The following is a 22295-nucleotide window of genomic DNA, read 5'->3' on the forward strand; positions in this document are numbered from 1 at the left end:
TTATTAAAGAGTTTCTCTTTTTTGGATTTTGGGGGGCGGGGGGGGGGGGGGGGGCGATAAGCTATTCTAAACGTGGCGGGCAAAATGTCAGACAGAATGGACCTAATTTCAAAGCATGATTTTAGGAAGTCAAAGCCTTGTGGCAAGTAGCTAATTATTACATTAAAGACTAGGATTGTACTGAATAACAAGAGATGTAGTACTAAATTGTTTTTTAGAGGGATCATCATTGCCAGAATTGGATGTGATGGAGTGGAAAATATGCTTTTGAACTCGGCTGATGGGATATTTATGTGCAGGGAAGGTTGAGGTGAGAATGGTGGTGTATTGTTCTAAAGAGTCTGCCTTGAATGTCAAATCTGTACATGAGTGAATGTTTGATTTGAAAGAATGTCAACTGTCAAAATGTAATTTCTGTTGTTTGTGGGTTTAATGTGAACAGAAATGTTTAGCTGACATTCAGTGAGGATTAGGTCAACATCAAGGAAGGTGGCATGAGATCTGAAATAGAGCCAGGTGAAATTTAACTTGGGTAATGTATTTAGAGATTCCAAAAATTTCAAGAGGTCAACTTCACCATGGGTCTATATGGAAAAGGTGTCATTAATGCTTTCAAACCAAACCAGGGGCTGAAGGCACTTGCTAACTGGACCTCTGCCTTGATTGATCGACACCTGCTGCCTATAATTCAAAGACTCCCCTCCAATATTGAAGATACCAACCATTACCTAGATCATCTGAAATCTGCCCATCGCACTCCCACCATACATGTTTCTTGTCACCATTGATGCCAGCTCCCTGTGTACCACCATTCCACTCAGATGGTCCATCTGTTGCTGAGTATTGCCACAACCAGCACCCACTTGATCCCAAACCTGTGACATACTTCCTGCTCAACTTAATCAACTTCACTTATAAACAGCTACTCTACCTTTAAGGGGCAGACATACAAACAGATCAGGAGTAATCCCATGGGAACCTGGACGGCTCCTTCCTGTGCCATCCTTTCCATGGGCCACTAGGAGGGGTTTCCCCGGGATGCAACAGGCTTCAGCCCCTGGTTTGGTTTAGATACATTGATGACATCTTTGCCAAATGGACTGTTGGCGAGGCAGACTTGCTGAAATTTTTGGAATGTCTAAATACATTCTCCTGATTAAATTTCACATTGTACTGTTCCAAATCTTATGCCATTTTGCAAGATGTTACTTAAGCCTCACAAGGGCCAGCTACACACCCCTTTCACATTAAACCTAAAAACTGACTAAACAGATAGTATCAAAGGGAGAGCCACCAGTAAATTGGCACGTGTTGTGTACTGGCAGTTGTGTAAACACACAGTATCCTGTTACAGAGTATGCTCTACAGCATGACAATTGTACCTCAGTGCCTGTTTCATCCCACACGTCATCTGGATTCTCTGTCCTGATTACAGTTTCTCAGAACTCTGCAGGATGAAACTGGCATTTCAACATCTGCTTGGTTCTTGCCACCTACCTGTCCAAAATTTACATTAATTTCTGTGATCCCCACATTTGTTTTCAGTAACTGTTCTTTTCTTTGTTGACTTTAATTTTTCTATATATTTTTTTTATTTTCTAACCAGTCTATTTTTCTCCACTTCCCCCTCACATGTGTATCACATATAGTGCACTTAACTTTGTGTTCTTATTGACTGTTGCACTTGTTTTTCCAGTAAGCCTGTCTTGGTTATAACCCATCACCCACCTTTAAGTTCTAAGCTTTTCAAATCTCATCTGGTGCAGGGACCAACAATAAGATCTTCCTTCTTATTCCATCCAGTGCAGTCTTTTTCCTTCATCCCTCTTCCTTTCCCTTCATTTGTTCTGCCAAAAGAAGGAGCCAATAGCTCCAAAAGCTTGCACATTTCCATATCTTTTATATCTGTTTTCTCTTGCCACCAGTAGGTGAGAAGATTTTTTATCTGCCAAATTATATTTTCAAACATGGATTCTTTTTGTTTATATGGAAAGAAACTTGACAACAAGTATGCCTGCCATCGCTTTCCCATGCAGTCCAAAGTAGAGCCACTGTAAAATCCAAATGTCCCATAAATCATGGTATTGCATGATTTGACCAGCTGGTCAAGTGGAGACCCACAATGAGGCCCCTTTCAAACTCTGTCAGGTGCTGATAATCTTGTCTCACATGACAGTGCGGCATCTCTGTGTCCTTCATGGTGATCGCTCAACACCTTACACTGTTCACACCCCTCATATATTCTACCAGTGTATGCACCCTGCAGGCCATTCTACTTGTCAGAGGGCATAGCACTACTGATAATTATGATGAATGTTATATAAGGTCATATTTATGTTTGACTGCATCTTCTGGATGCGTCACTTGTTTTGTCATGCAATGTATAAAAAAATTTTTGCACCATAGATCCATGAACAGCCATAAGTGCCCTTACTTCATTCATGTCTGTTACTTTGCATCTGACAGATAGAAAAGGATTTTGAGAAGTGAAATGAAGTTTATTTAAAAGGTCACGTATCTGGAGTTCTTTCTGAAATATTTCATCACGTGGCTTTGTACATGTGATCTTACATGAACTTCAGTTTGATTGTTCTTAAAAAAGAAAAAAAAAAGACTGTTCTGTATAGCCTATAAGAATGCTTACTCTTTCCTTTTGTAGGTGAAAATAAATGAAAAAAAAACAATGTCTTCAATAGCAAAGGAGTATATAAAAGCAGCACTTTGCACTATTAAATGTTACAGCTGCTGCCGCAATCAGGTGTGAAACTAGTTTCGGTACTCCTGCACTCTCATTTGGCTGGGAAGGCCTTACGTCTCAGACATGTGCGTGACAAGAAGGAGCTAAAACCAATTGTTAGAGATGATAGTTATGACTTCAACTACCAGCAGGCTCGCAGACTTCAGGAGGAAGTTGAATTCCTTCCTGGAGATGAGCTTGTCACTGAATGTGTGTACCAGACGTCCAAAAGGAAGCAACCAACTTATGTGAGTACAGCTATAATGAAAATATCATTATCAACACAAAGTGTCATCTCATAAATACCATGTTCTACTTTTAGACACACAGGAAAGTAGTGACTGTATTGACATTATTGAATTCTGTTATGAAGTATAGTCATGTTAGATATCTACAAGAAATGAAATTATAAGCACAGTAGGAAAATCACACAACTATTACAGTTTTCATTCTATAGGCTTAACCACTTTCTGGGATCCTCAGTTCCTTTGATGTGTTATATATTACATTGTAAATATTAACAATATTATGAGGATAGACTCATCATAAAGATGACACATTGAGTTGCAGAGAGGTACACTGTAAGACTGTTGTTGCACATTGAGCTTTCAGCCAAAGCCTTCTTGAGAAAAAAAAAAGAGAATTCATCCAAGCAAGCATACCTCATGCGCACGTGACTGCTATCTCCAGCTGCTCCAGCCAGCATGTTTAGTAAATATTAGTGACACTGTAGTAAACGTTAGTGATTAGTACTCTGTATTATTTATTACTTGTGCAGTAATATATTGCCCATAGACAAGATGATGAATCTCATTGAAATTATTCACATCAATCTTCTTCTTCTTCTTCTTCTTCTTCTTTACCATATGTAGCCTTGATGTTATATCTGTTATAGTCCAGTGCTTCATAATTTCTGTCTCTTTCGACTAATATTTCTCATTACTTGTTGAGAAATTATTTATGTATGACTGGCTATCTTTGTTCTCTTAATTTTTGAGGCTTCTATTTTAGTTCTTCCCCCTTTTTTCTGGTAGTTTGATGATGGTTGCCATTGTTTTGACATGTTCTTCACTGATCACAGATAAACTTTTAATGGCATACACCCATATTAATATTTTTATATCAGTAACATGCAAATTCTTTTTTTGTACTGCATCTCCTCTTGTCTACATTATTGTAGACCAGGCACTGTTCATACAGATTATCATCTTCATCTTAACAGATATTCTTGTATCTCATAGAAATCTAGAATTTCTCATCTATGTTATCCCTTGTGTCACTACTCTGTTATAATCAGCTAAGGAGTTATTGTCTTACTGTTAAACTATTCTTCAAGTTTATATGTGTGCTGGTTTTGTCAAGGCAGTTCTGACCACACTGCTGTGGTGCATAAGGTAATGGGTTTTCTTTTCTCTCTCCGTCGGTTTATAGATAAACATTTCTTGCTTTAAAATAACTTCTGGTTTGTGATGCTGACAAAGTCATTTGTTTTGTGATTTTCAAAAGCTTAACATTACGTCAGCTTCTAGGTTTATTGGCTGGATAACTGAATCGTCTTGAAAAAATTCATAATCATCAGCAACCAAAGTGTAGTCTGTCAAAAAATTATGAGTAGGAAACTTCTAAAGAATATGACATAATTATTCATATGATAAGCAGTGACATTGACCAAGGAATTCTGCTTTCTCAGCAAGTGTGAAGCTTTATTCAGATTTGATGGGACAGTAAAATCATGAAGATTTCATAAGAGACTGCTGCGATACAGTGCTTTATAATAATGCAGACCAATGTTTTGAGTGATTCTTTAGATTATTCACTGCAGTATACATGTCATCAAGAGGTATTGAAGATTTGGCAGTCCATCACATCTTTGGTATATAATTTTTGTGAATTAAGGTCAGGTGGCTTAACATAAGAGGAGGAGGAGATTAGTGTTTTAATGACCCGTTGACAACGAGGTCATTAGAGATGGAGCACAAGCTCAGATAAGGGAAGGATTGGGAAGGAAATTGGCTGTACACATTCAAAGGAACCATCCTGGCAATTGCCTGAAATGATTTAGAAAAATCACAGAAAATCTATATCAGGATGGCTGGAGTTGGGTTTGAACTGTCATCCTGCCAAATGCAAGTCCAGTGTGCTAACCACTGTGCCACCCCACTCGGTGGCCTAGCATAAGACACCTGAGGAACTTAACATTTGGTGTTCCTCCAGTCTGAATGTATATATACTCCTATCTGTAAAAATAGCCTACTTTCTGTAGCTTGTATAAGATTTCAACCATGCAAATTGTGGTACTAACAGAAAATTTGAACAACTGATTTTGTTCCAAACATTAATTTTCATGTACTTGTGTATATGTGCTACAGTGTGTATTAATGAATGAGACCACAAATAGAATGATAACTGGAGCTGATTACATTTAGCAACATGGTTCTGGGAAGTTCTGAATAGAATATAGTTAATCAAAGAGTTGAGATGTAGCGCAGTCAACAGGTACATAAACAAGATTGAAATCACAGCTAGTGCTCAGATAATATTCTTCCTCAGAACAAACTATAGATGGAAAAAAGTATGGGTGGATTGTACTGGCTAGCTATATTGTCCTGCTGCTGCTGGCTTTGTTGGGCCGAGTGGATGAAAGAAATAAGTAGGTGGAAAAGAAGGCTGACAGCTGGGGGAGAGAGACACAGCAAGGGAATGAGACAGCAATGTGGCATTGGTGAGGCTGCCCTGTCTCAGACGGGGGAGTTGCATGTGGTACATGAGGAAGTGGTGAGGGGGGGGGAGAGAGAGAGAGAGAGAGAGAGAGAGAGAGAGAGAGAGAGAGAGAGAGAGAGAGAGAGAGAGATATGAAGTGGGGGGGGGGGGGGGGGGGAGGAGGAGGTTGACTGATGGAACAGTGTGTGAATGTAGATTGTGGAGTGGAGTGGAGTGTACACAGTATAGAGATGATTGTGGGACAGGGGTAGCAGAGATTAAGGCCAGGGGGATTGTGCTATCAAAGGATATGTTGGAAGGACAGTTCCCATCTACATAATTAAGATACGGTGGTATTGTGAGATAGGATATAGATGGCACGGGCTTTGAAAGAGCTATTGAAGTTGATCATGTTGTGCTCAGTGGCATGTTCTGCCATTAGTTAGTCACTTAATTTTGGGGAACTGTGGTGGTGGCCATTCATCAGGTGGACAGCAGGTTGATGGTATTTCCCATATAAAAGGCTGTGCAGAAATTAAAGCAGAGTTGAAATGTAACATACTCTTTCACAGGTTGCCTTGCCTCTGACATGGTAATGGAAATGGAAATGATCATATGGCATTGTTGGCCGGGAGGCCCCATGCGGGAGAGTTTGGTTGCCGTATTGCAAGTCCGTTTTAGTTGATGCCACTTTGGCGACTTGAGGGTCAACAATGATGAAGGACACAAAACACCCAGTCCCCTGCCGGAAATAGAATCCTAGCCCCTTGTGTGGTAGGTGGAAACGCTACCACTATGCAATGGTGGCAGACTGATAGGGTAATGCATCGCAGTAATGTGGCAGGAATAGTTGTGCTTATTGGGTCCGTAGGCTAGGTCTTGCTCTTTGGTCTTCACAGGTGACTAATGAAGTGAGGGGTGGAGCAGGTATGGCATCCAGATGGATCTCTCTCTCTCTCTCTCTCTCTCTCTCTCTCTCTCTCTCTCTTTCCCTGCTAGTTATCTCCAAGGAAGAACTATGCTCGCAAGACTAGCAATGAATAGAGTCTTAACTCAACTACACAATGGCTCAACTACATGGTCACTGGTTAATTTTACTCTGTATGTTGGAAGTATTTGTATTGTTGGGTTATTATGATATAAGTGATCAGTAAACAGCTGCAGTTAATTTTGAAACATGTACAGGTTGTATATGTAAAACTACAAGACTTGTAACATGTCTGGTAAAATGTTAATATATACAGGCAGTTTGTGTGTGTTTCTCACTGAATAGTGATACCTTTACTTTTCCACATTATCCACACAATAATGATTTTGTTCTAGAAATGCATTCTGCAGAATGTCAGTGCTTCAGTTTATAATGTGAATGTGATTTTCGTGATTGCAGGGTGGATTCTCAACAAAACAAGAAATGTGTCTAGCATTTGTTCTCTATTATCCAAAAACAAATTTGGCTGCCTGTTACAGTATGACACCAGTAAAATATTTTTTTGAGACCTTCAATGTGAAGGAATTCTATGATGTGGATATGGATACTGTGGAAAGGATGTTTCTTAAAATTGACCAACCTGAAAATAGGTGAGTAAAATTTTAGACAGTAGTATAATTCAGAATGATAAATATCATAGGAGAGAGACACCCTAAGAACTTAAATGATAAGTAGAAAGTGACAAATGGAGTATATAAGTGAAGTACATTAAAAACACATCATATTAGGAATTAAAGACTGTACAAACAATTTGGATGTTTCCAAAATAATATTAAACTAGTATAATCTAGTATAATCTCCTGACATGTTTGTGTAGTCTCCTTAAATAACTTTCAGAAACTGCCAGAATGGTTCTTTCAACAAATTCTATCAGAGTTCTTCCCTCACCCCTGACCATTAAGAGTTTATTCCATCTCAAATGAATGCAGGCACATGTCCATTCAAGAGAATTCTTGACAGTAGCTCTTAAGAGGGACTCTTAAGCACTTCTCCACAAGGTAGTCAATGACAGTGAGATTTACCACTGAGAGTGGCTTATGAGTTGCTCCTAAGAAGGGCAATGTGAGGGTTATTCACATATTGTCTGATAGGCAGTTTCCACAGTTGCCATTGGAAAATGCGTAGCATGACTGTGCAAGTGGAAATTTGTTGCTGCTGTAGAGATTGAAACTATTTGCAACAAAAGGAAATAGATTGATGAAAATGAATTCTGGGTTGAAGTGTGGACTGCTTAGAGAATTGAATTAGAGGATGCCCATAGATTAAATTGAGAACTGAAAAATTGAAAATGTGCAGCAATTTTCAATATGATTTGCAATTTGCTGTGAAATATGTTGCATGAGCAATCGTTGTAGAGAATACTGAAATGAGAAAATCAGAATCAGTGGATGAATGGGCCGATGTGGCTGAGCAGTTCTAGGCGCTTCAGTCTGGAACCATCCGACTGCTACGGTCGCAGGTTCGAATCCTGCCTCGGGCATGGTTGTGTGTGATGTCCTAGGTTAGTTAGGTTTAAGTAGTTCTACGTTCTAGGGGACTGATGACCTCAGATGTTAAGTTCCATAGTGCTCAGAGCCATTTGAACCATTTTTTTGATGAATGAGTGAAAGCAATGTCAAGATTCTTTGTAGTAGGTGATCCATTTTGGCATTCAAATGAATTATTTTTTCCACCTAACAGCAATTTATGCTTTATGTAAGCTACTTCTCACTTTTACTCAACTAACATATTTTCAAGTGATTCATACAGCCAACTTCAGTACCTCTTTCACCTCACTGTATGCACTGTTAGCAGGATAATGAAATAAGCAATGGACTTGAAGGAAGATACGGCAAAGGTATGAAGACAGAGCAAATGTGGCACTGACATTCTGTGACCTCAGCAAGGCATTTGACTGTGTCTCGCACAAAATATTGCATAGTAAATTAAAGTGTTATGGTACTGGAGGTGTTGTTCTGGCTACTCTTCAATCCTATCTTGAAAACTGAAAGCTAGTAGTATCAGTTCAGGGTGCAATCTCCCAAGAACAAAAACTGGAGCATGGCATACTGCAGGGGTCCATCATAGGACCTCTCGTGTTCCTTATTTACATCAACAATCTCAGTTGTAACAACCACAAATTACAATTTGCTGATGACATCACACTTTTCGTGAAAGGTAGAGTTGCTGCATAAGCTCTGCAAGCAACAAATGTGCTCTTTGAAAACATGAAAGAGTGTTTACCTTGACAATAAAATGGAAATTAATGAATAAAAAACACATCATCTGATATCCAGCCTTAACAGCATTGGATACCATGATAACATGGAGGCTGTCAAACTGCTGGGATCCATGAGTGACTGAAAACTGTTAATGAATGAGCACACAGAGAGTAGCCATGTAAATTATGGACTACTGTTATGGGGACACTTTGCAGATTGCAGTACCTATTAATGCTACAAAAGAAAGCAGTCTATACCATTGCATCAAGCAAAAGATAGGAGCACTGCAAGCTTATATTCACCCAGATAGAAATAATGACAGTATTCAGCCAGTACATGTTTTTGTGCCTCATCAGTGAAAATGAAAACCAACGGGTTTTCACCATGAGGCAAGACATACATAATCATGACACCAGCAACAAGAGGATCATTGATATACCAAACTGTCATCTGTGTGTAACACTAGATAGTTTTCCAATTGTTGCTTTAAAAATGTTGCCATGAATCACTGCCATCAGGACCATTCAAAAGGAAAACTGCACAGGACCTAAAAGAGTACTCATCATACTCGAATTCTTCAATAGTGACCAAAGTAAATGGCCAAAATAGTACTGTTTTGTCTTTTATGCACATATTGTGAATATTTCTCTTTATGTATATGAAAAATCGTAAACAATTCAAATGTATGTATCAAACTTTGGAAACTCCAGGTTAGATTATCAACAATGTAGGGAAAGATAGATTGCTACTTACCATAAATTAAGCAGCAGTCTATCTTTTCCTACATTGTTGATACGTATTTATCTTCCTGAGCTGCTGGAGTTGGCAGTCATGTTTGCGTGAGGTGTGCTTACTTGTGTGTGAATGGTATGGGTTTCTCTTTTGCTTATGAATGCTGTGGCTGAAAGCTCTGTGTAAGTATCTTCTAATTGTATTTGTCTGCAGCTTAATGTGTCTTCTTTACAGGAATTAGCAGTGTATCTTTTCCTACATTGTTGAGTGGTTCTGGGTGCTTTAGTCTGGAACCGCATGACCGCTACGGTCGCAGGTTCGAATCCTGCCTTGGGCATGGATGTGTGTGATGTCCTTAGGTTGGTTAGGTTTAAGTAGTTCTAAGGGACTGATGACCGCAGATGATGTTGTTAACCAAGCGACAATCCGTTGCATCGTGGAGTGCCATTAAATAGTCAGGCTTTGGAATTGCTACAGAGGACATGTGAGTTTTACGAGCAAGAAAAAGAATTTGTTTCTGTTGATGTGTATGCGTTGATTCCTGTCAGTAAAGTTTTAGAGCGTATCTCGAAAACTCTAGGACTCAGTGAAAGAACAATTACAAGGAAAGGGGTGCTACTTCAAGACTTACAAGACAGTGAAGTAAACAGTGTGGAAGAAAGCCCCTGTGGAAGAAACTGTGTTTTTAAGTACTCCGGGCAAGAAAAAAAAAGCAGCCTCGTCCTGTTACAGGTATTGATTCTTTCCAAACTGATGCAATTTGTCAGCACATATACGGATACTATATAAAGAAAGAATACCCCACAATAGTGAAGTTGCTAATTTCTTTAAAAGAAAGTGAACTTTTCTTAGGGGGGAAAAGTCACTTAAAATGATATTAAAAGATATGGGCTTCCTTTTTAAAAAGTTAGATGGACAGAAACTGTTCCTTGAAAAAGCTCATGTCATTGCAGCTCATACCATTTTCTTACACAAAATTGTAGGAAAGGACATACACTCAGTCATATGGTTAGACGAAACCTTGGTCAGCGCTGGAGAATCAGTCGAGAAATGCTGCACAGATGATACTGTGAAAAGCAGCGGTCATCAACCAACAGGAAGAGGATCCCGATTAATTGTAGCCCATGCGGGATCATCAAATGGCTTTGTGCCTGAAGGACTTCTAGTTTTTCGATCGAAAAAAAAAAAAACGGTGACTGTCATGAGGATATGGACCATTCATGGTTTCTACAGTGGTTTAAAAATTTGTTGCTCCAATTTAGTGTTCCGACAGGATGGACAATGCACCATACCATTCTGTGATTTTAGATAAAACTCCCACCACTAGTGACCATAAAGAAACTGTGGTGCAGTGGTAGCAGGTGAGACACATTGCTGCAGACATGAGCATGACAAAGTTGCTGTTATACTCGCTCATGAAACAAAATAAGCCTGTGATACCTAAATACATTTTAGATGAAATTGCAAGCGAAAAGGGTCACTCGGTAATTAGGCTAACACCTTATCACTGTCATTTTAATCCATTTGAATTGGTTTGGAGTGAAGTCAAGGCATACATTAGAAGTAACAACAAGTTAGTAAAATATAACAGAAGTGTAAAGACGGCTACGTGAAGGTCTTGCTACTGTAGACGTTGTGTCATGGAGGAAAACAGTAGACCATGTTGCTAAACTAATAAGAGAAGCACAGACTATAGATGTCATTATAAATGAAAATGAACAGTTAATGATTTCTTTTAATGATGATGATGATGATGATGATGATGATGACGACGACGAAGACAACAGTTTTGGCGCCGATTCCGATGACAATGAAGGAGAACTGGATGGAATTGTGCCATTGGCATCGTAAATTGCTGAGTGTAAGTGTATACAGAATTAATTCTTTTTCTCTCTGCAGTCAGGTAGGCTATGCATGTTTTGCTTTATTTCTTTCTGTGAGTGTGGATAGTGTGTTTTTGGTATGCTTAGATTGCATTATTATATGACATTTTACATGCAGATATTACTGTGATAATTTGGAACAACTTTTCATAGATATTGTCATTAACTTCGGGTGTTTTTATTGTCCTGTTTAATATAGTATCAAACGCTTAGTCTCCGTCGTCATTCGTACTTTGTTGCACTTACATATAAACATTGATTGTAGCTTACATTTGCAAAATGTACTTTGGAGTTGTGGGCATGTGTGGTGGCAGCTGTTGCAACCTCGCAATTGCTGTGTAGCCAACCACACGTGAGCTGCCAAGTGACATGTTTCACCGGCCCGGATATTGTTACAAAGGGATAGTAAGTAATATAGTTACCTAAGCAGTTTGTGCCATAAACCAATACCTGGACCCTGGTTTATGAAGTGAAGAAAAGAGCAAACTGAATTTATTATTTCCATCTGAATGAGGTGAAAAGAATAACACTGCAGTATCATACAAAGATGTGAGGTATGAGTATAAAGATTATTTAGTGACTACTGGAGGAGAAGGGACATGGGAAGATTAACATATCACAACCTGGCTGTCGAGATAACTTTACAAAATTATTTTATGTTGTACTTATATAGATAGTCCGGGAATTACAAATCATAAATGCACTAAAATATGAACAATTGGTATGGAAATTTGCAAATGCACTGCTTACACTTTTATGAATCAGTACAAAGAAGTAGAGTGTATATTACAAATTTTCAAATTAAGTCAGTTTAACACCTCAGAATGAAAGTGTAAAGGTTATTCTCCTTACTTTATTCTTACACTGTAAAATCATATTTGATTCTCCTCCTACACACACACACACACACACACACACACACACACACACACACACACACACACCAGTGCCTACTTTTTTCTTCTCCCGGTACCCCACAACATTTACCTTGCTTCGTACTGTGAACTGTGGGAAAGCACTGTGGTACGAACTGGTCATTGACTTTGAACCATATGCAGTGCATTTGTCTCTGTACTATAGTGGTAGTAATGGGTTTCTGACTTCCAACATACAAACTAGCAGCAATCTGACTCTCAGTAGACCATCATTAAATACTTGTGGTTGTCCTGTGTGGTGGTTTTGCATGTGGAAACATTGCCTCTGCAATTTAAAAGATTTACTCTTGGTCCTGTTGACCTTGCAGCATGATTTCTTGTATAATTTCCTATGTGCTATCTCACACGCTTTGCACCAAAGATGGTAACTCCTGACATATTTCTGTGTTCTTTAAATGCCTGTCTGTAGCAAACACTTCATGTACTATGACTACAAACTTGCACAATATGCAGTATATAGCCCCAACATTTAAACCTCTTGTTTAGTACATATACAAATGGGACAATCCTTTCCTTGACTTTTGCCCATTCTGATTAAAATTCAATCATTTATCATTTTAACTGAATCAACTGTGGGTTCTTGATGAAACATTGTAAATTAACTAAAAAAAACACTTTTTTGTCCTGAAACCTGTGCAGTAATAAAACTGTGGAAAAAAAACAGTGTTTGTTCAGTCAATCATTTATGTCATTTAATCTACAAACAAAATTATTGAAGGCATTGCTGTTAGAAATGAGGTACAAATCATGAGCATTGCTTTCGCAGTTTGAAACTGTGCTAGTTCTGTTGTGTGGCTGTGTTTGAGAGCTGCCATGTGTCCACTCTCTGATTTATCTCTCGGAGACTGGGTATAATCGTCACACATGTAACTGATAGGTTTGTGTACATGGGTGAGTTATGTGTTACAAGGCCTGTTGAGAGGTATTCAAGACATTTACCCTTGCATGGACACACACACACTGTCAGCAGAATATCGTAGTCCAACCTTCTTACCACGCAGCACTAGAACTTCAGATGTGACTTCAGCAGCTGAGTGACTGCAGTAGACATCAAAGACATTGAAGATTTTGAAACCTACAAGTGGTTTTACATAGAAAGGAATACTAGACAAGGGGGGCTGACTCGAATGATTTGTATGTGGTAAAAAAAAAAATAGAGAAACTGTGCCTGTTTTTGGCTTTCTCTTGCATTTCTCAAGCCATGAGAAAGAAAATCAACAGGTTGTATCATCTAATCTGTCAGTCAAACGCTATTGTCTGTCTGTGAACTGAAAGTGAGCAGGCAAATCCCCCCTCTCTCTACCCAACCATGTCACATGGAGCAAATACAGTCTGTTTTCCAGGGTTATAATGGTCCTTCCAAAGTGTGCCTTTCACATGAATAGCAACATGGAGCTCAAACACACCTGGGAGTGTTTATTTTACAATAAATCTGCTAACAGTATGCAAAACACAGAAATTAGTAACTAATACTGTTAATACAAGAAATGCACATCAGAGTCTCTGTAAATCACCACACACTGCACTGCACTGCTAGGTGGGAAACTGATTCTTAGTCATCTTGTATGGTAGGTGTGGTTTCCTTCCAGGAAAGACCACTTCCCCCACCAAAAATGCTGCTTACTCTTCAGTTTACAGACAGACTATACTTGTATGCTATCTTAATGATTATAAAGAATCTGCCTCAACTGCAAATAGAAACCAGATGTTGACCTAGAGTTCGGCCCGGATAACCACACCTTCTTCAGAACACACTAAACTACAAACTGCCTAAAGAGGCATGGTCCAACATTAATACAGAATGTCCAAAAGGGCAAAATACTTGCATAAAATGTAAAATAAACAGTATGTGAGTACCATGTCAATAGCTGTACTTAGCTCAATTATCAGATGTGTGCTTCCTCACCCCAGCCAATGTTCGGTGGGCCGCGGGCTCTCAGGTAAACTGAGGTGGCGCTGGCAGCTAGGCTGTGAGAATATCAGAAAGGGACATGCATGCGCAAATTGAGAAATCATCTTCTTCCATGTGACTGACATAAAATGTGTTATGAAAGTGATCCGATGACTGGGTCAAAGGCGCAGGAAGTTAGGCTAAAACTATATATGTGGGATAGCAAATTCCATGGATGGTCAAAATGCATGCACACAGGACAGACAAAATACCATCAGCTAGAAGCAGGCTAAAAATATGGGGGATGAATAACCCATTTTTCAATTACTTGGGGTCGGTGATAGTATTTGATGATGCTTGGAGAAGTGTGTAAAGTTACTTTATTAAATTCTAAGCACTATTGACCAGAAAAGGGTCAGATTAGTATGACAGGCTTAATGTAATTGCGTGAAAGGATGTACAATGTCGCCTTCATCGCCCTTAATATCTAATGACCGACAGAGGTCATTTTGAATAGTGCTATCAGATATGTACCAAAATAGTGTAAAAAGAACCTAAAGCTAAATTAGTTTCTTGAAATCAGGTACTTGAGGTACTGAACCATGAAGCTTAATCAGGTGAGGTATGTGAACGCATATAGCGTGGAACAGACAGACTACCTTTATGTTCTAATAGCTGTTGACGTGAAAGGTCAAATAATGTAACGGGCTTAATATACATGTGTGATAGGATGTACAACGTCACTTTCATCGCCCTTATTATCCATTGACTGACAGAGGTCAAAGTGATTAGTGCTATCAGGTGTTACCAAAATGGTATGCAAAGTTATGTGTATATGCGTGAAGAGACGCACAATGTCACTTCAACGTTTTTTAAAAAAGGTTATGGATTTATTTCCTAATTTTATGCCAGAGCTCGGACTTGGAATGAATATGACTAAAAACATCCTTGCAACACCATATTCAACTTGGATAATTATAACTAAATGGGAATGGCTATTTGGACCATATTAGCAATGTTGGAGCTTGTAAGAAGTGCGAATACTGTGAACATGTACAAGACTCATTCATTATAAGGCGTTCAATGAAAGAAAAAAGCATGTGTATTGTATTAGTGTGCCCACGTTTGTAAGGGCAGCTGTCATAACTAGAATTGAGGAAAGTAGAGCGTGACTGAACGAATTGACCATCCGTGACACCAAGCGACCGCATGAATGCATCGGCTATCTTCTATGTCGTATGGTAGAATGTGAAGCACTGAGCCAGGGGATAAAACCTTCAAATTTTTGTTTTTTGTTTTTTAACTGGACTTGGTTGTTGAGGATGCAGTCTTTATCATACCATAGATGTTTAAAAATCTCCATTTCTTCTAATGTGTACAATTACATACCCTTAACTTTAGAATGAAGCAGCTAGGTACTGACCGGGGGATTAGGCGCGTGAGCCATTTGTACAAGATGTTCAGCGAAGGTGGAACCTCGCATACTGTCACCACTTCTGGTGGGATTATGTTCCTTATATCTAATAGCTAGAGCTTGACCTGTTTGACCGATATAATATTTCGGACAGTCACTACAGGTAATTTTGTAAACCCCAGACTGAGGAAGTTTATCACCAGCGAATTGTAAAGAGTGGATTAGGTTCTTCTTCAAATTATTATTAGTGGAGAAGGCTACTCTAAATCCATATGGATTTAGAGTCCTTTAGGATTTTATGGATTTAGAGACCTTTGACCCGGTCATCGGATCACTTTCGTAACACATTTTATGCCAATCACATGGAAGAAGATGATTTCTCAATTTGTGCATGCGCGTTCCTTTCTGACATTCTCACAGCCTATCTGCTGGCGCCACCTCAGTTTACTTGAGAGCCCGCAGCCCACCAAACGTTGGCTGGGGTGAGGAAGCATGCTTCTGACGTTTGAGCTAAATACAGCTATTGACATGGTACTCACATACCGTTTATTTTACATTTTATGCAAGTCTTTTGCCCTTTTGGACGTTCTGTATTAATGTTTCCTCTTTAGACAGTTTGTAGTTTTAGTGTGTTCCGAAGAATGTGTGGTTATCTGCATCGAGACCTAGGTCAACATCCGGTTTCTATTTGCAGTCAAGGGGGATTCTTTATAATCATTAAATTATTCATGATTACTGAAGCACTGCAATGTTAAAAGTTCTCATGTATACTATCTGTCTAATCAACTACTGTATGGGTCAGATTGCTCTCCTTCACTGTTTTACTTCCACCACCATACTGAAAACAGCGGGAATTGGATAACAATTTTAAAGTTGCACTGACAGTTACAGCATACCGTAGTCCCTCTAATTTAGATGAAAGATTTTTAACTATGTTTAAAAATATGTCACTAGTTACCATAAAGACCGCCATTCAGTTGTAGATAGGCCCAATGAAAAGACTGTTACACACTGAGGTTTCAGCCAAAGACTTCTTCAGAAAAGAAAGGAAAACACACACAAATTGACTCAAACAGGCATGCCTCATGCACACATGACCACTGTCTTTGGCCACTCAGGCCAGTTTGGTCAGAGTGGCCAGAGATAGCTATCGTGTGTGTGAGGTGTGCCTGATTGAATGAGTGTGTGTTTTCCTTTCTTGTCTGAAGGAAACTTTGACTGAAAGCTCAGGGTATAATAGTTATTTTTATGCCTGTCTGCAACTCAATGTATCATCTTTATGGGGTGTAGCAGTCTATCCTTTTTGTAATTGTTGACATTCCAACCAGGACTTCACATTGTTTAAAAACATGTCTATTTTTACAGTGTGTCACAACTCCGAATGAGGGCTTCAACTACAACAACTACCACTACTACAGCACCAACATTCCCCATCTTGGAATCTGATGTTGAGCTGGATGATGAAGCTAATGCTCAAGCAATATCTGTACTGAAACGTATGCGTGGCTTTACAGAAGAAGGTGTTACAGAGGGTGCAGATGAAGGTACAGGTGGACTTTTTGGAGAGCTCGTTATCCGTGAACCTGAAGAGTTTCGCAATCGGTCACTTGTTGCACATCTTCAAGATTTGCCATGGTCTGATCCACTTTTAGCCAGTCCTGTTGAGCAGCGGCTGTATGCTGGTAAACACATGGTCTTTTGTCGCACCAGAGAAGATGATCTTGCTATTGTAAGTATTAATGAGATTATGTCCTATTTGAAGCAAATACCATACAAAAATATAGTACCAAAACTGACTGCTTGCATTAACTGTTTAGCCTTTAATTGTAATAACTAACCAAAAATTGGATAGATATGTACCCAGTGGAACCATTTTTGAGGGGAGGATCCTCCATGATGTATAGTCTTTCCAAACAGCAACTTTTACACAGTGTACAGAAAACAGCGTAGGAATATGGATAGAAAGATGATAAATAAAATGCATTTGTCTATCAAAAGAGCAAAGCACAGAGCCTTAAGCAGAGCAAAGCATAGAACCTTCAACAAGTACCATACCAGAATCTTATCAAAATACCTTTCATGAAAACCAAAACAATTATGTTCATATGTAAGGGCTGCTTTTGAAGCATTAAAAATAGTCTCATAAGTGATGGGAGCCACAGGAACCAGAATTCAGTATAGCAAAGCAGAAGCAGAAATCCCCAATTCTGCTTTCAGGTGTTCCATTACAAAGAGCCAGGAGTACTGTTCCTGTTTAATTCTCATGCCCCTGCAGAGATTAGTGCCACAGATTTTAAAGTCAGTGGCATTGAGAAAAAACTAAAATAGCTAATAATGAATTATGCATCAGGTCCTTATGGAATCCCTATCAGGTTGTATACACTATATTCGCCTTACTTAGCACCTCACCAAATCAATAATATACCATAGTTCCATCAGATAAAAAAATCTGGCCAGAGATTGAAAAAAGTACAGGTGTTAAGCATCTATAAGAAGGATATCAGAAGTGACCCCAATATCACTGACGCACATCTGTTGCAGAATCTCAGGACAAATTCTGAGTTCATATCGAATTAGTCTTGAACAAAATGACCTCTCCCATTCAAAAACATATCTTGTGAAACTCTATTCCTGCTCTTCTTGTGTGACATCCTGAAAGCCATGAGTCAAGCCAGTCAGGAAGATGTAGTATTTTTTGGCTTCCGTAAGGCATCTGACACAGCAGCACATATTAATTGACGTATGATGATGTGGGAGAATCAAAATAACTTGACTGGAGAGCACATTATCTTGAATGGAGAGTCATGAACAAAAGAGAGGCTTGAATGATCGCAGATTTCTTTGACCCATAGCAGAGAGTCGTGCTTCGGTAGCTCAGATGGTAGAGCACTTGCCAGCGAAAGGCAAAGGTCCCGAGTTCGAGTCTCGGTCGGGCACACAGTTTTAATCTGCCAGGAAGTTTCATATCAGCGCACACTCCGCTGCAGAGTGAAAATCTCATTCTGTATCACAGAGACGCTGGAAAACCTGAATGATCAGATGCTTAAGATTAGGTGTCAGCCATTCCACAAAAGCCTTGTTACAAAGTTTGAAGAGTCAGTATAATGTGAGGAATCTGGGAATAAACAACAGCCTCTTATTAAATGTCATGAAGGTAAGAATAGACTACAGACCAAATCCAATCTCTTAGGCTACCTGTCTCTCATAGCCATAACATGAAAGCAAATTACAGTAGACCTTTTCAAATATGAGAAATATTTCACAATAGATACAGAAGATGTGTAATAAATATGTAGTGTAAGAGAGGAGGAGCCTGCAAATTTTAATACTTATATATGTGTTTTCTCATGACACTGCTTGGTGAGTAGATTTTATATCTGTCCATCTACAAAATATAGAGAAAATATCAGAAGTAAAGGCAGAGCCAAGATTAAGATCAAATTCTGTAGACATCTCTACCAAATCAATGAGAACAGGCTAACAAACCAAATATTCTTGTATTTTTGGAAAAAGAAATCAATCGTAGCTTGGATAATAGAAATAAGGAAAGAAATAAATTATGTTTACAAACATTGTAACTTCTTCAAAACTGATAGTCAGTTCAAGTCTGATGATGGTGTAGGAGACAAAAGCCAGTTAACCTCATTTAATTAATCATGTAGAACATAGGCGATATAGTGCTTTTCATTTATTATTATGTTATTCTGCCAAGAAGTGAGAGAAGAATCAGTTAATATGAACTAAAAAGAAAGAACATATAAGAGCCAGAGAAAGCATAAAGATACCTTTTTTCAGCAAAAAATGCTCTATTCAGAAGGCTTTCAAGGCAGAAGAAATAATTATTAGAAACAATGTGGCAGAAGAAAAGAAACTGGGAGAAGGTGAAGGAGTAGTGGAAAAATAGCAAACAACAAATAAAGAAGTGAAATTGAAGTTGTTATGTGATCGTAGTTGATGAAAATATAAATAAGAATAAGAAAAATGTGGAGGTTGGGGGGGGGGGGGGGGGGGAGGGGAGGTCAGTTACAATCTTGGATCAGGAGAAAAAATGAAGCAAGTAAAGAGACCAAATGACTGTATGACGTCAGGATTAAATTTATCATGTACTATTAATAATCCACAGACAACAAGTAGGTCAAGGAGTAGAGCTAAAAACTGAAAGGAAGTAAAGAGGGAATTATTTTTAATTTAAAATGTTACATTTGCATCTGCTGTCGATGACTTCATTTTCATCTTTTATTTGCAATATTTATCTTTTGCTCCTATTTTCAATGTGTAATGTACTTCCAGTTTTAAAATTCTAATCATTCACCATTAAGTCGACTTATGACATGAAACTTCTTGTTGGTGCACTGGTATTTAAAGCAAAACTGTTATGGTCCACTACCATTTTCAAATTCTTTATCTGCAGTTGTGTGCCAATTGAGGGTGACAATTGGAGAGAATTTACCCGAGTATAAGACAGCCCTAAAATAAGGTGCCCCTCTCATCCACCCCCTTTTTTTAAGAGGCTCCATGAGAAAAATTTATTTTTAATGTATTATCACTAATCAGAATTACAAACTTTTATGGGTGTAAGGTGTCTGCCTAAAAAGTTAACCATGCATCTATTTTCAACTTACACCATTTATTAATTGGCTCCATTTTGATAATACAAGGAGAAATAAAATAAACAAAAAGAAATGGTTTACATTAATTTTTATTCTCACTGTCTTTATTATTCACTGTCCTCTGTACTGTCACTATATTCGTCGTCATCATCCTAATAGGACAGCTGTCTTCCAAATATATTGACATTTCTGAGGTTATGGTTATGGTGGAAGCAGAGAACATAGTTTTTTTTTCCCTGAACACATAAAACAGTTTTTTTTCTGTACTAATGTGAGAATGTTAAAATTTATTTTGCTTCCAAACATATCAGCTGCATAAAACCAGCAACCCCCACACCTCTTATCTGTCCCATCATATCTCACAATGAGTGCTGACAGTATTGCTGCGAAAATATGTAATTACAGCACTGGCCCCAATCTAGACTTTTAGTATCTCCTACAAAAATGTGTGGTATTATTGAATATTTGTCCAATTCCTATTACAAATGGATTCTTCACTGCACTCGTAGTTTCAGGCCAGATGGTGTCACTGTTACCACTCCAACTCTTCTGTACTGCTGTGCTTCAATGGTAGTGAAACATGGATGACAATATCTTCTAGGTGCTGGTCATATGTAACAATGGCAACTACCATAATACATAAATAAAATATCACAATCACAATTCAGTCCAATTCTTGAGCTTTTGCTCTTCTTTTAATGTAGTGATGTCTGTTGCTACTAACTCCACAATGGATCTTTCTGCTGTTCAAGTACAAGAAAAATTTGTAAGTTGGTGGAATTTAATGCTATTTCCTCCTTGATTTCACAGAATTGTCAATTTTTAAGCAGAGCATTAGATTGTTGTAGGGGCTAGTTCATTGCTTCTTGCGTATCCCTTGCACTAGTGCCATGAGTCAATTGTGTGATTGTTCGTGCAAGATCAGTACTGTATCAAGTGCTTCAGTGTATTGGGAAATCTATTCAAACGAAAGCATTGCTATGCCCTAATCTTTGAAATTCTTCAAAATAAATTTGTACAGAATCTCAATAACCAAAGTATCATTTGTAAATGTAAGGTAACCTCTAACAATATTAGAGAAGGGAAGTTGCTACTCACCTTATAGCGGAGACACTGAGTCACGATAGGCACAACAAAAAGATTCACACAATTATAGCTTTTGGCCATTAAAGCCTTTGTCAACAATAACCACACACACACACACACACACACACACACACACACACACACACACACACACACACACGCGCGCGCGCGCGCGCGCTAATGCAAACGCAACTTGCACACATGCCTGCAGTCAGAGGCACCTGAAACCACACTGCGAGCAGCAGCACCAGTGCATGATGGGACTGGCAACTGGATGGTGGTAAGGAGAAGGATGTGGTGGGGAGGGGGGGGGGGGATAGTATGGTGGAGGTGGCAGACACTGAAGTGTTGCATTTTAGATGGAGGGCAGGAGAGAAGGTGGCGGGGGGTAAGTAGTGGAAAGGAGAGAAATTAAAAGAGTGGGTGTGGCGGTGAAATGACGGCTGTGTAGTACTGGAATAGAAACAGGGAGGGGGCTGGATGGGTGAGGACAGTGACTAATGAAGATTGAGGCCAGGAGGGTTATGGGAACATAGGATGTATTACAGGGAAAGTTCCCGCCTGTGCAGTTCAGTAAAGCTGTTATTGGTGGGAAGGATCCATATGGCACAGGCTGTGAAGCAGTCATTGAAATGAGGGATATCATGTTTGGCAGCATGTTCAGCAACAGGGTGGTCCTCTTGTTTCTTGGACACAGTTTGTCGGTGGCCATTCGTACGGACAGACAGCTTGTTGGTTGTCATGTCTACATAGAATGCAGCACAGTGGTTGCAGCTTAGTTTGTAAATCACATGACTGGTTTCACAGATAGCCCTGCCTTTGAGGGGATAGGTGATGTTAGTGACTGGACTGGAGTAGGTGGTGGTAGGAGGATGTATGGGACAGGTCTAAGGGATTGGGAGCAGGGGTTCTGTAAGGATGGATGAGTATGTTGTGTAGGTTTGGTGGATGGTGGAATATCACTAAGAGGGGTGGGAAGAGTAGTGGGCAGGACATTTCTCATTTCAGGGCATGATGAGAGGTAATCAAAACCCTGGCAGTGAATGTAATTCAGTTGCTCCAGTCCTGGATGGTACTGAGTTATGAGGGGAATGCTCCTCTGTGGCTGGACTGTGGGC

At 39.1% G+C, this 22295-nt stretch overlaps 1 protein-coding gene across 1 annotated transcript in view; it reads left to right on the top strand.

The window, feature by feature from the left end:
• The window catches only part of LOC124776538 (MOXD1 homolog 1-like), a 171030-nt gene that overhangs the window by 145847 nt on the left and 2888 nt on the right, over positions 1–22295 (top strand). Inside the window, exons 8-10 of the mRNA XM_047251566.1 lie at positions 2743–2985; positions 6825–7015; positions 16847–17210. Of these exons, the coding sequence (XP_047107522.1) occupies positions 2743–2985; positions 6825–7015; positions 16847–17210 (798 nt within the window). The remainder of the gene's footprint in view (positions 1–2742; positions 2986–6824; positions 7016–16846; positions 17211–22295) is intronic.

Source organism: Schistocerca piceifrons, chromosome 2 (genome assembly GCF_021461385.2).
Source record: "Schistocerca piceifrons isolate TAMUIC-IGC-003096 chromosome 2, iqSchPice1.1, whole genome shotgun sequence".
NCBI lineage: Eukaryota > Metazoa > Arthropoda > Insecta > Orthoptera > Acrididae > Schistocerca > Schistocerca piceifrons.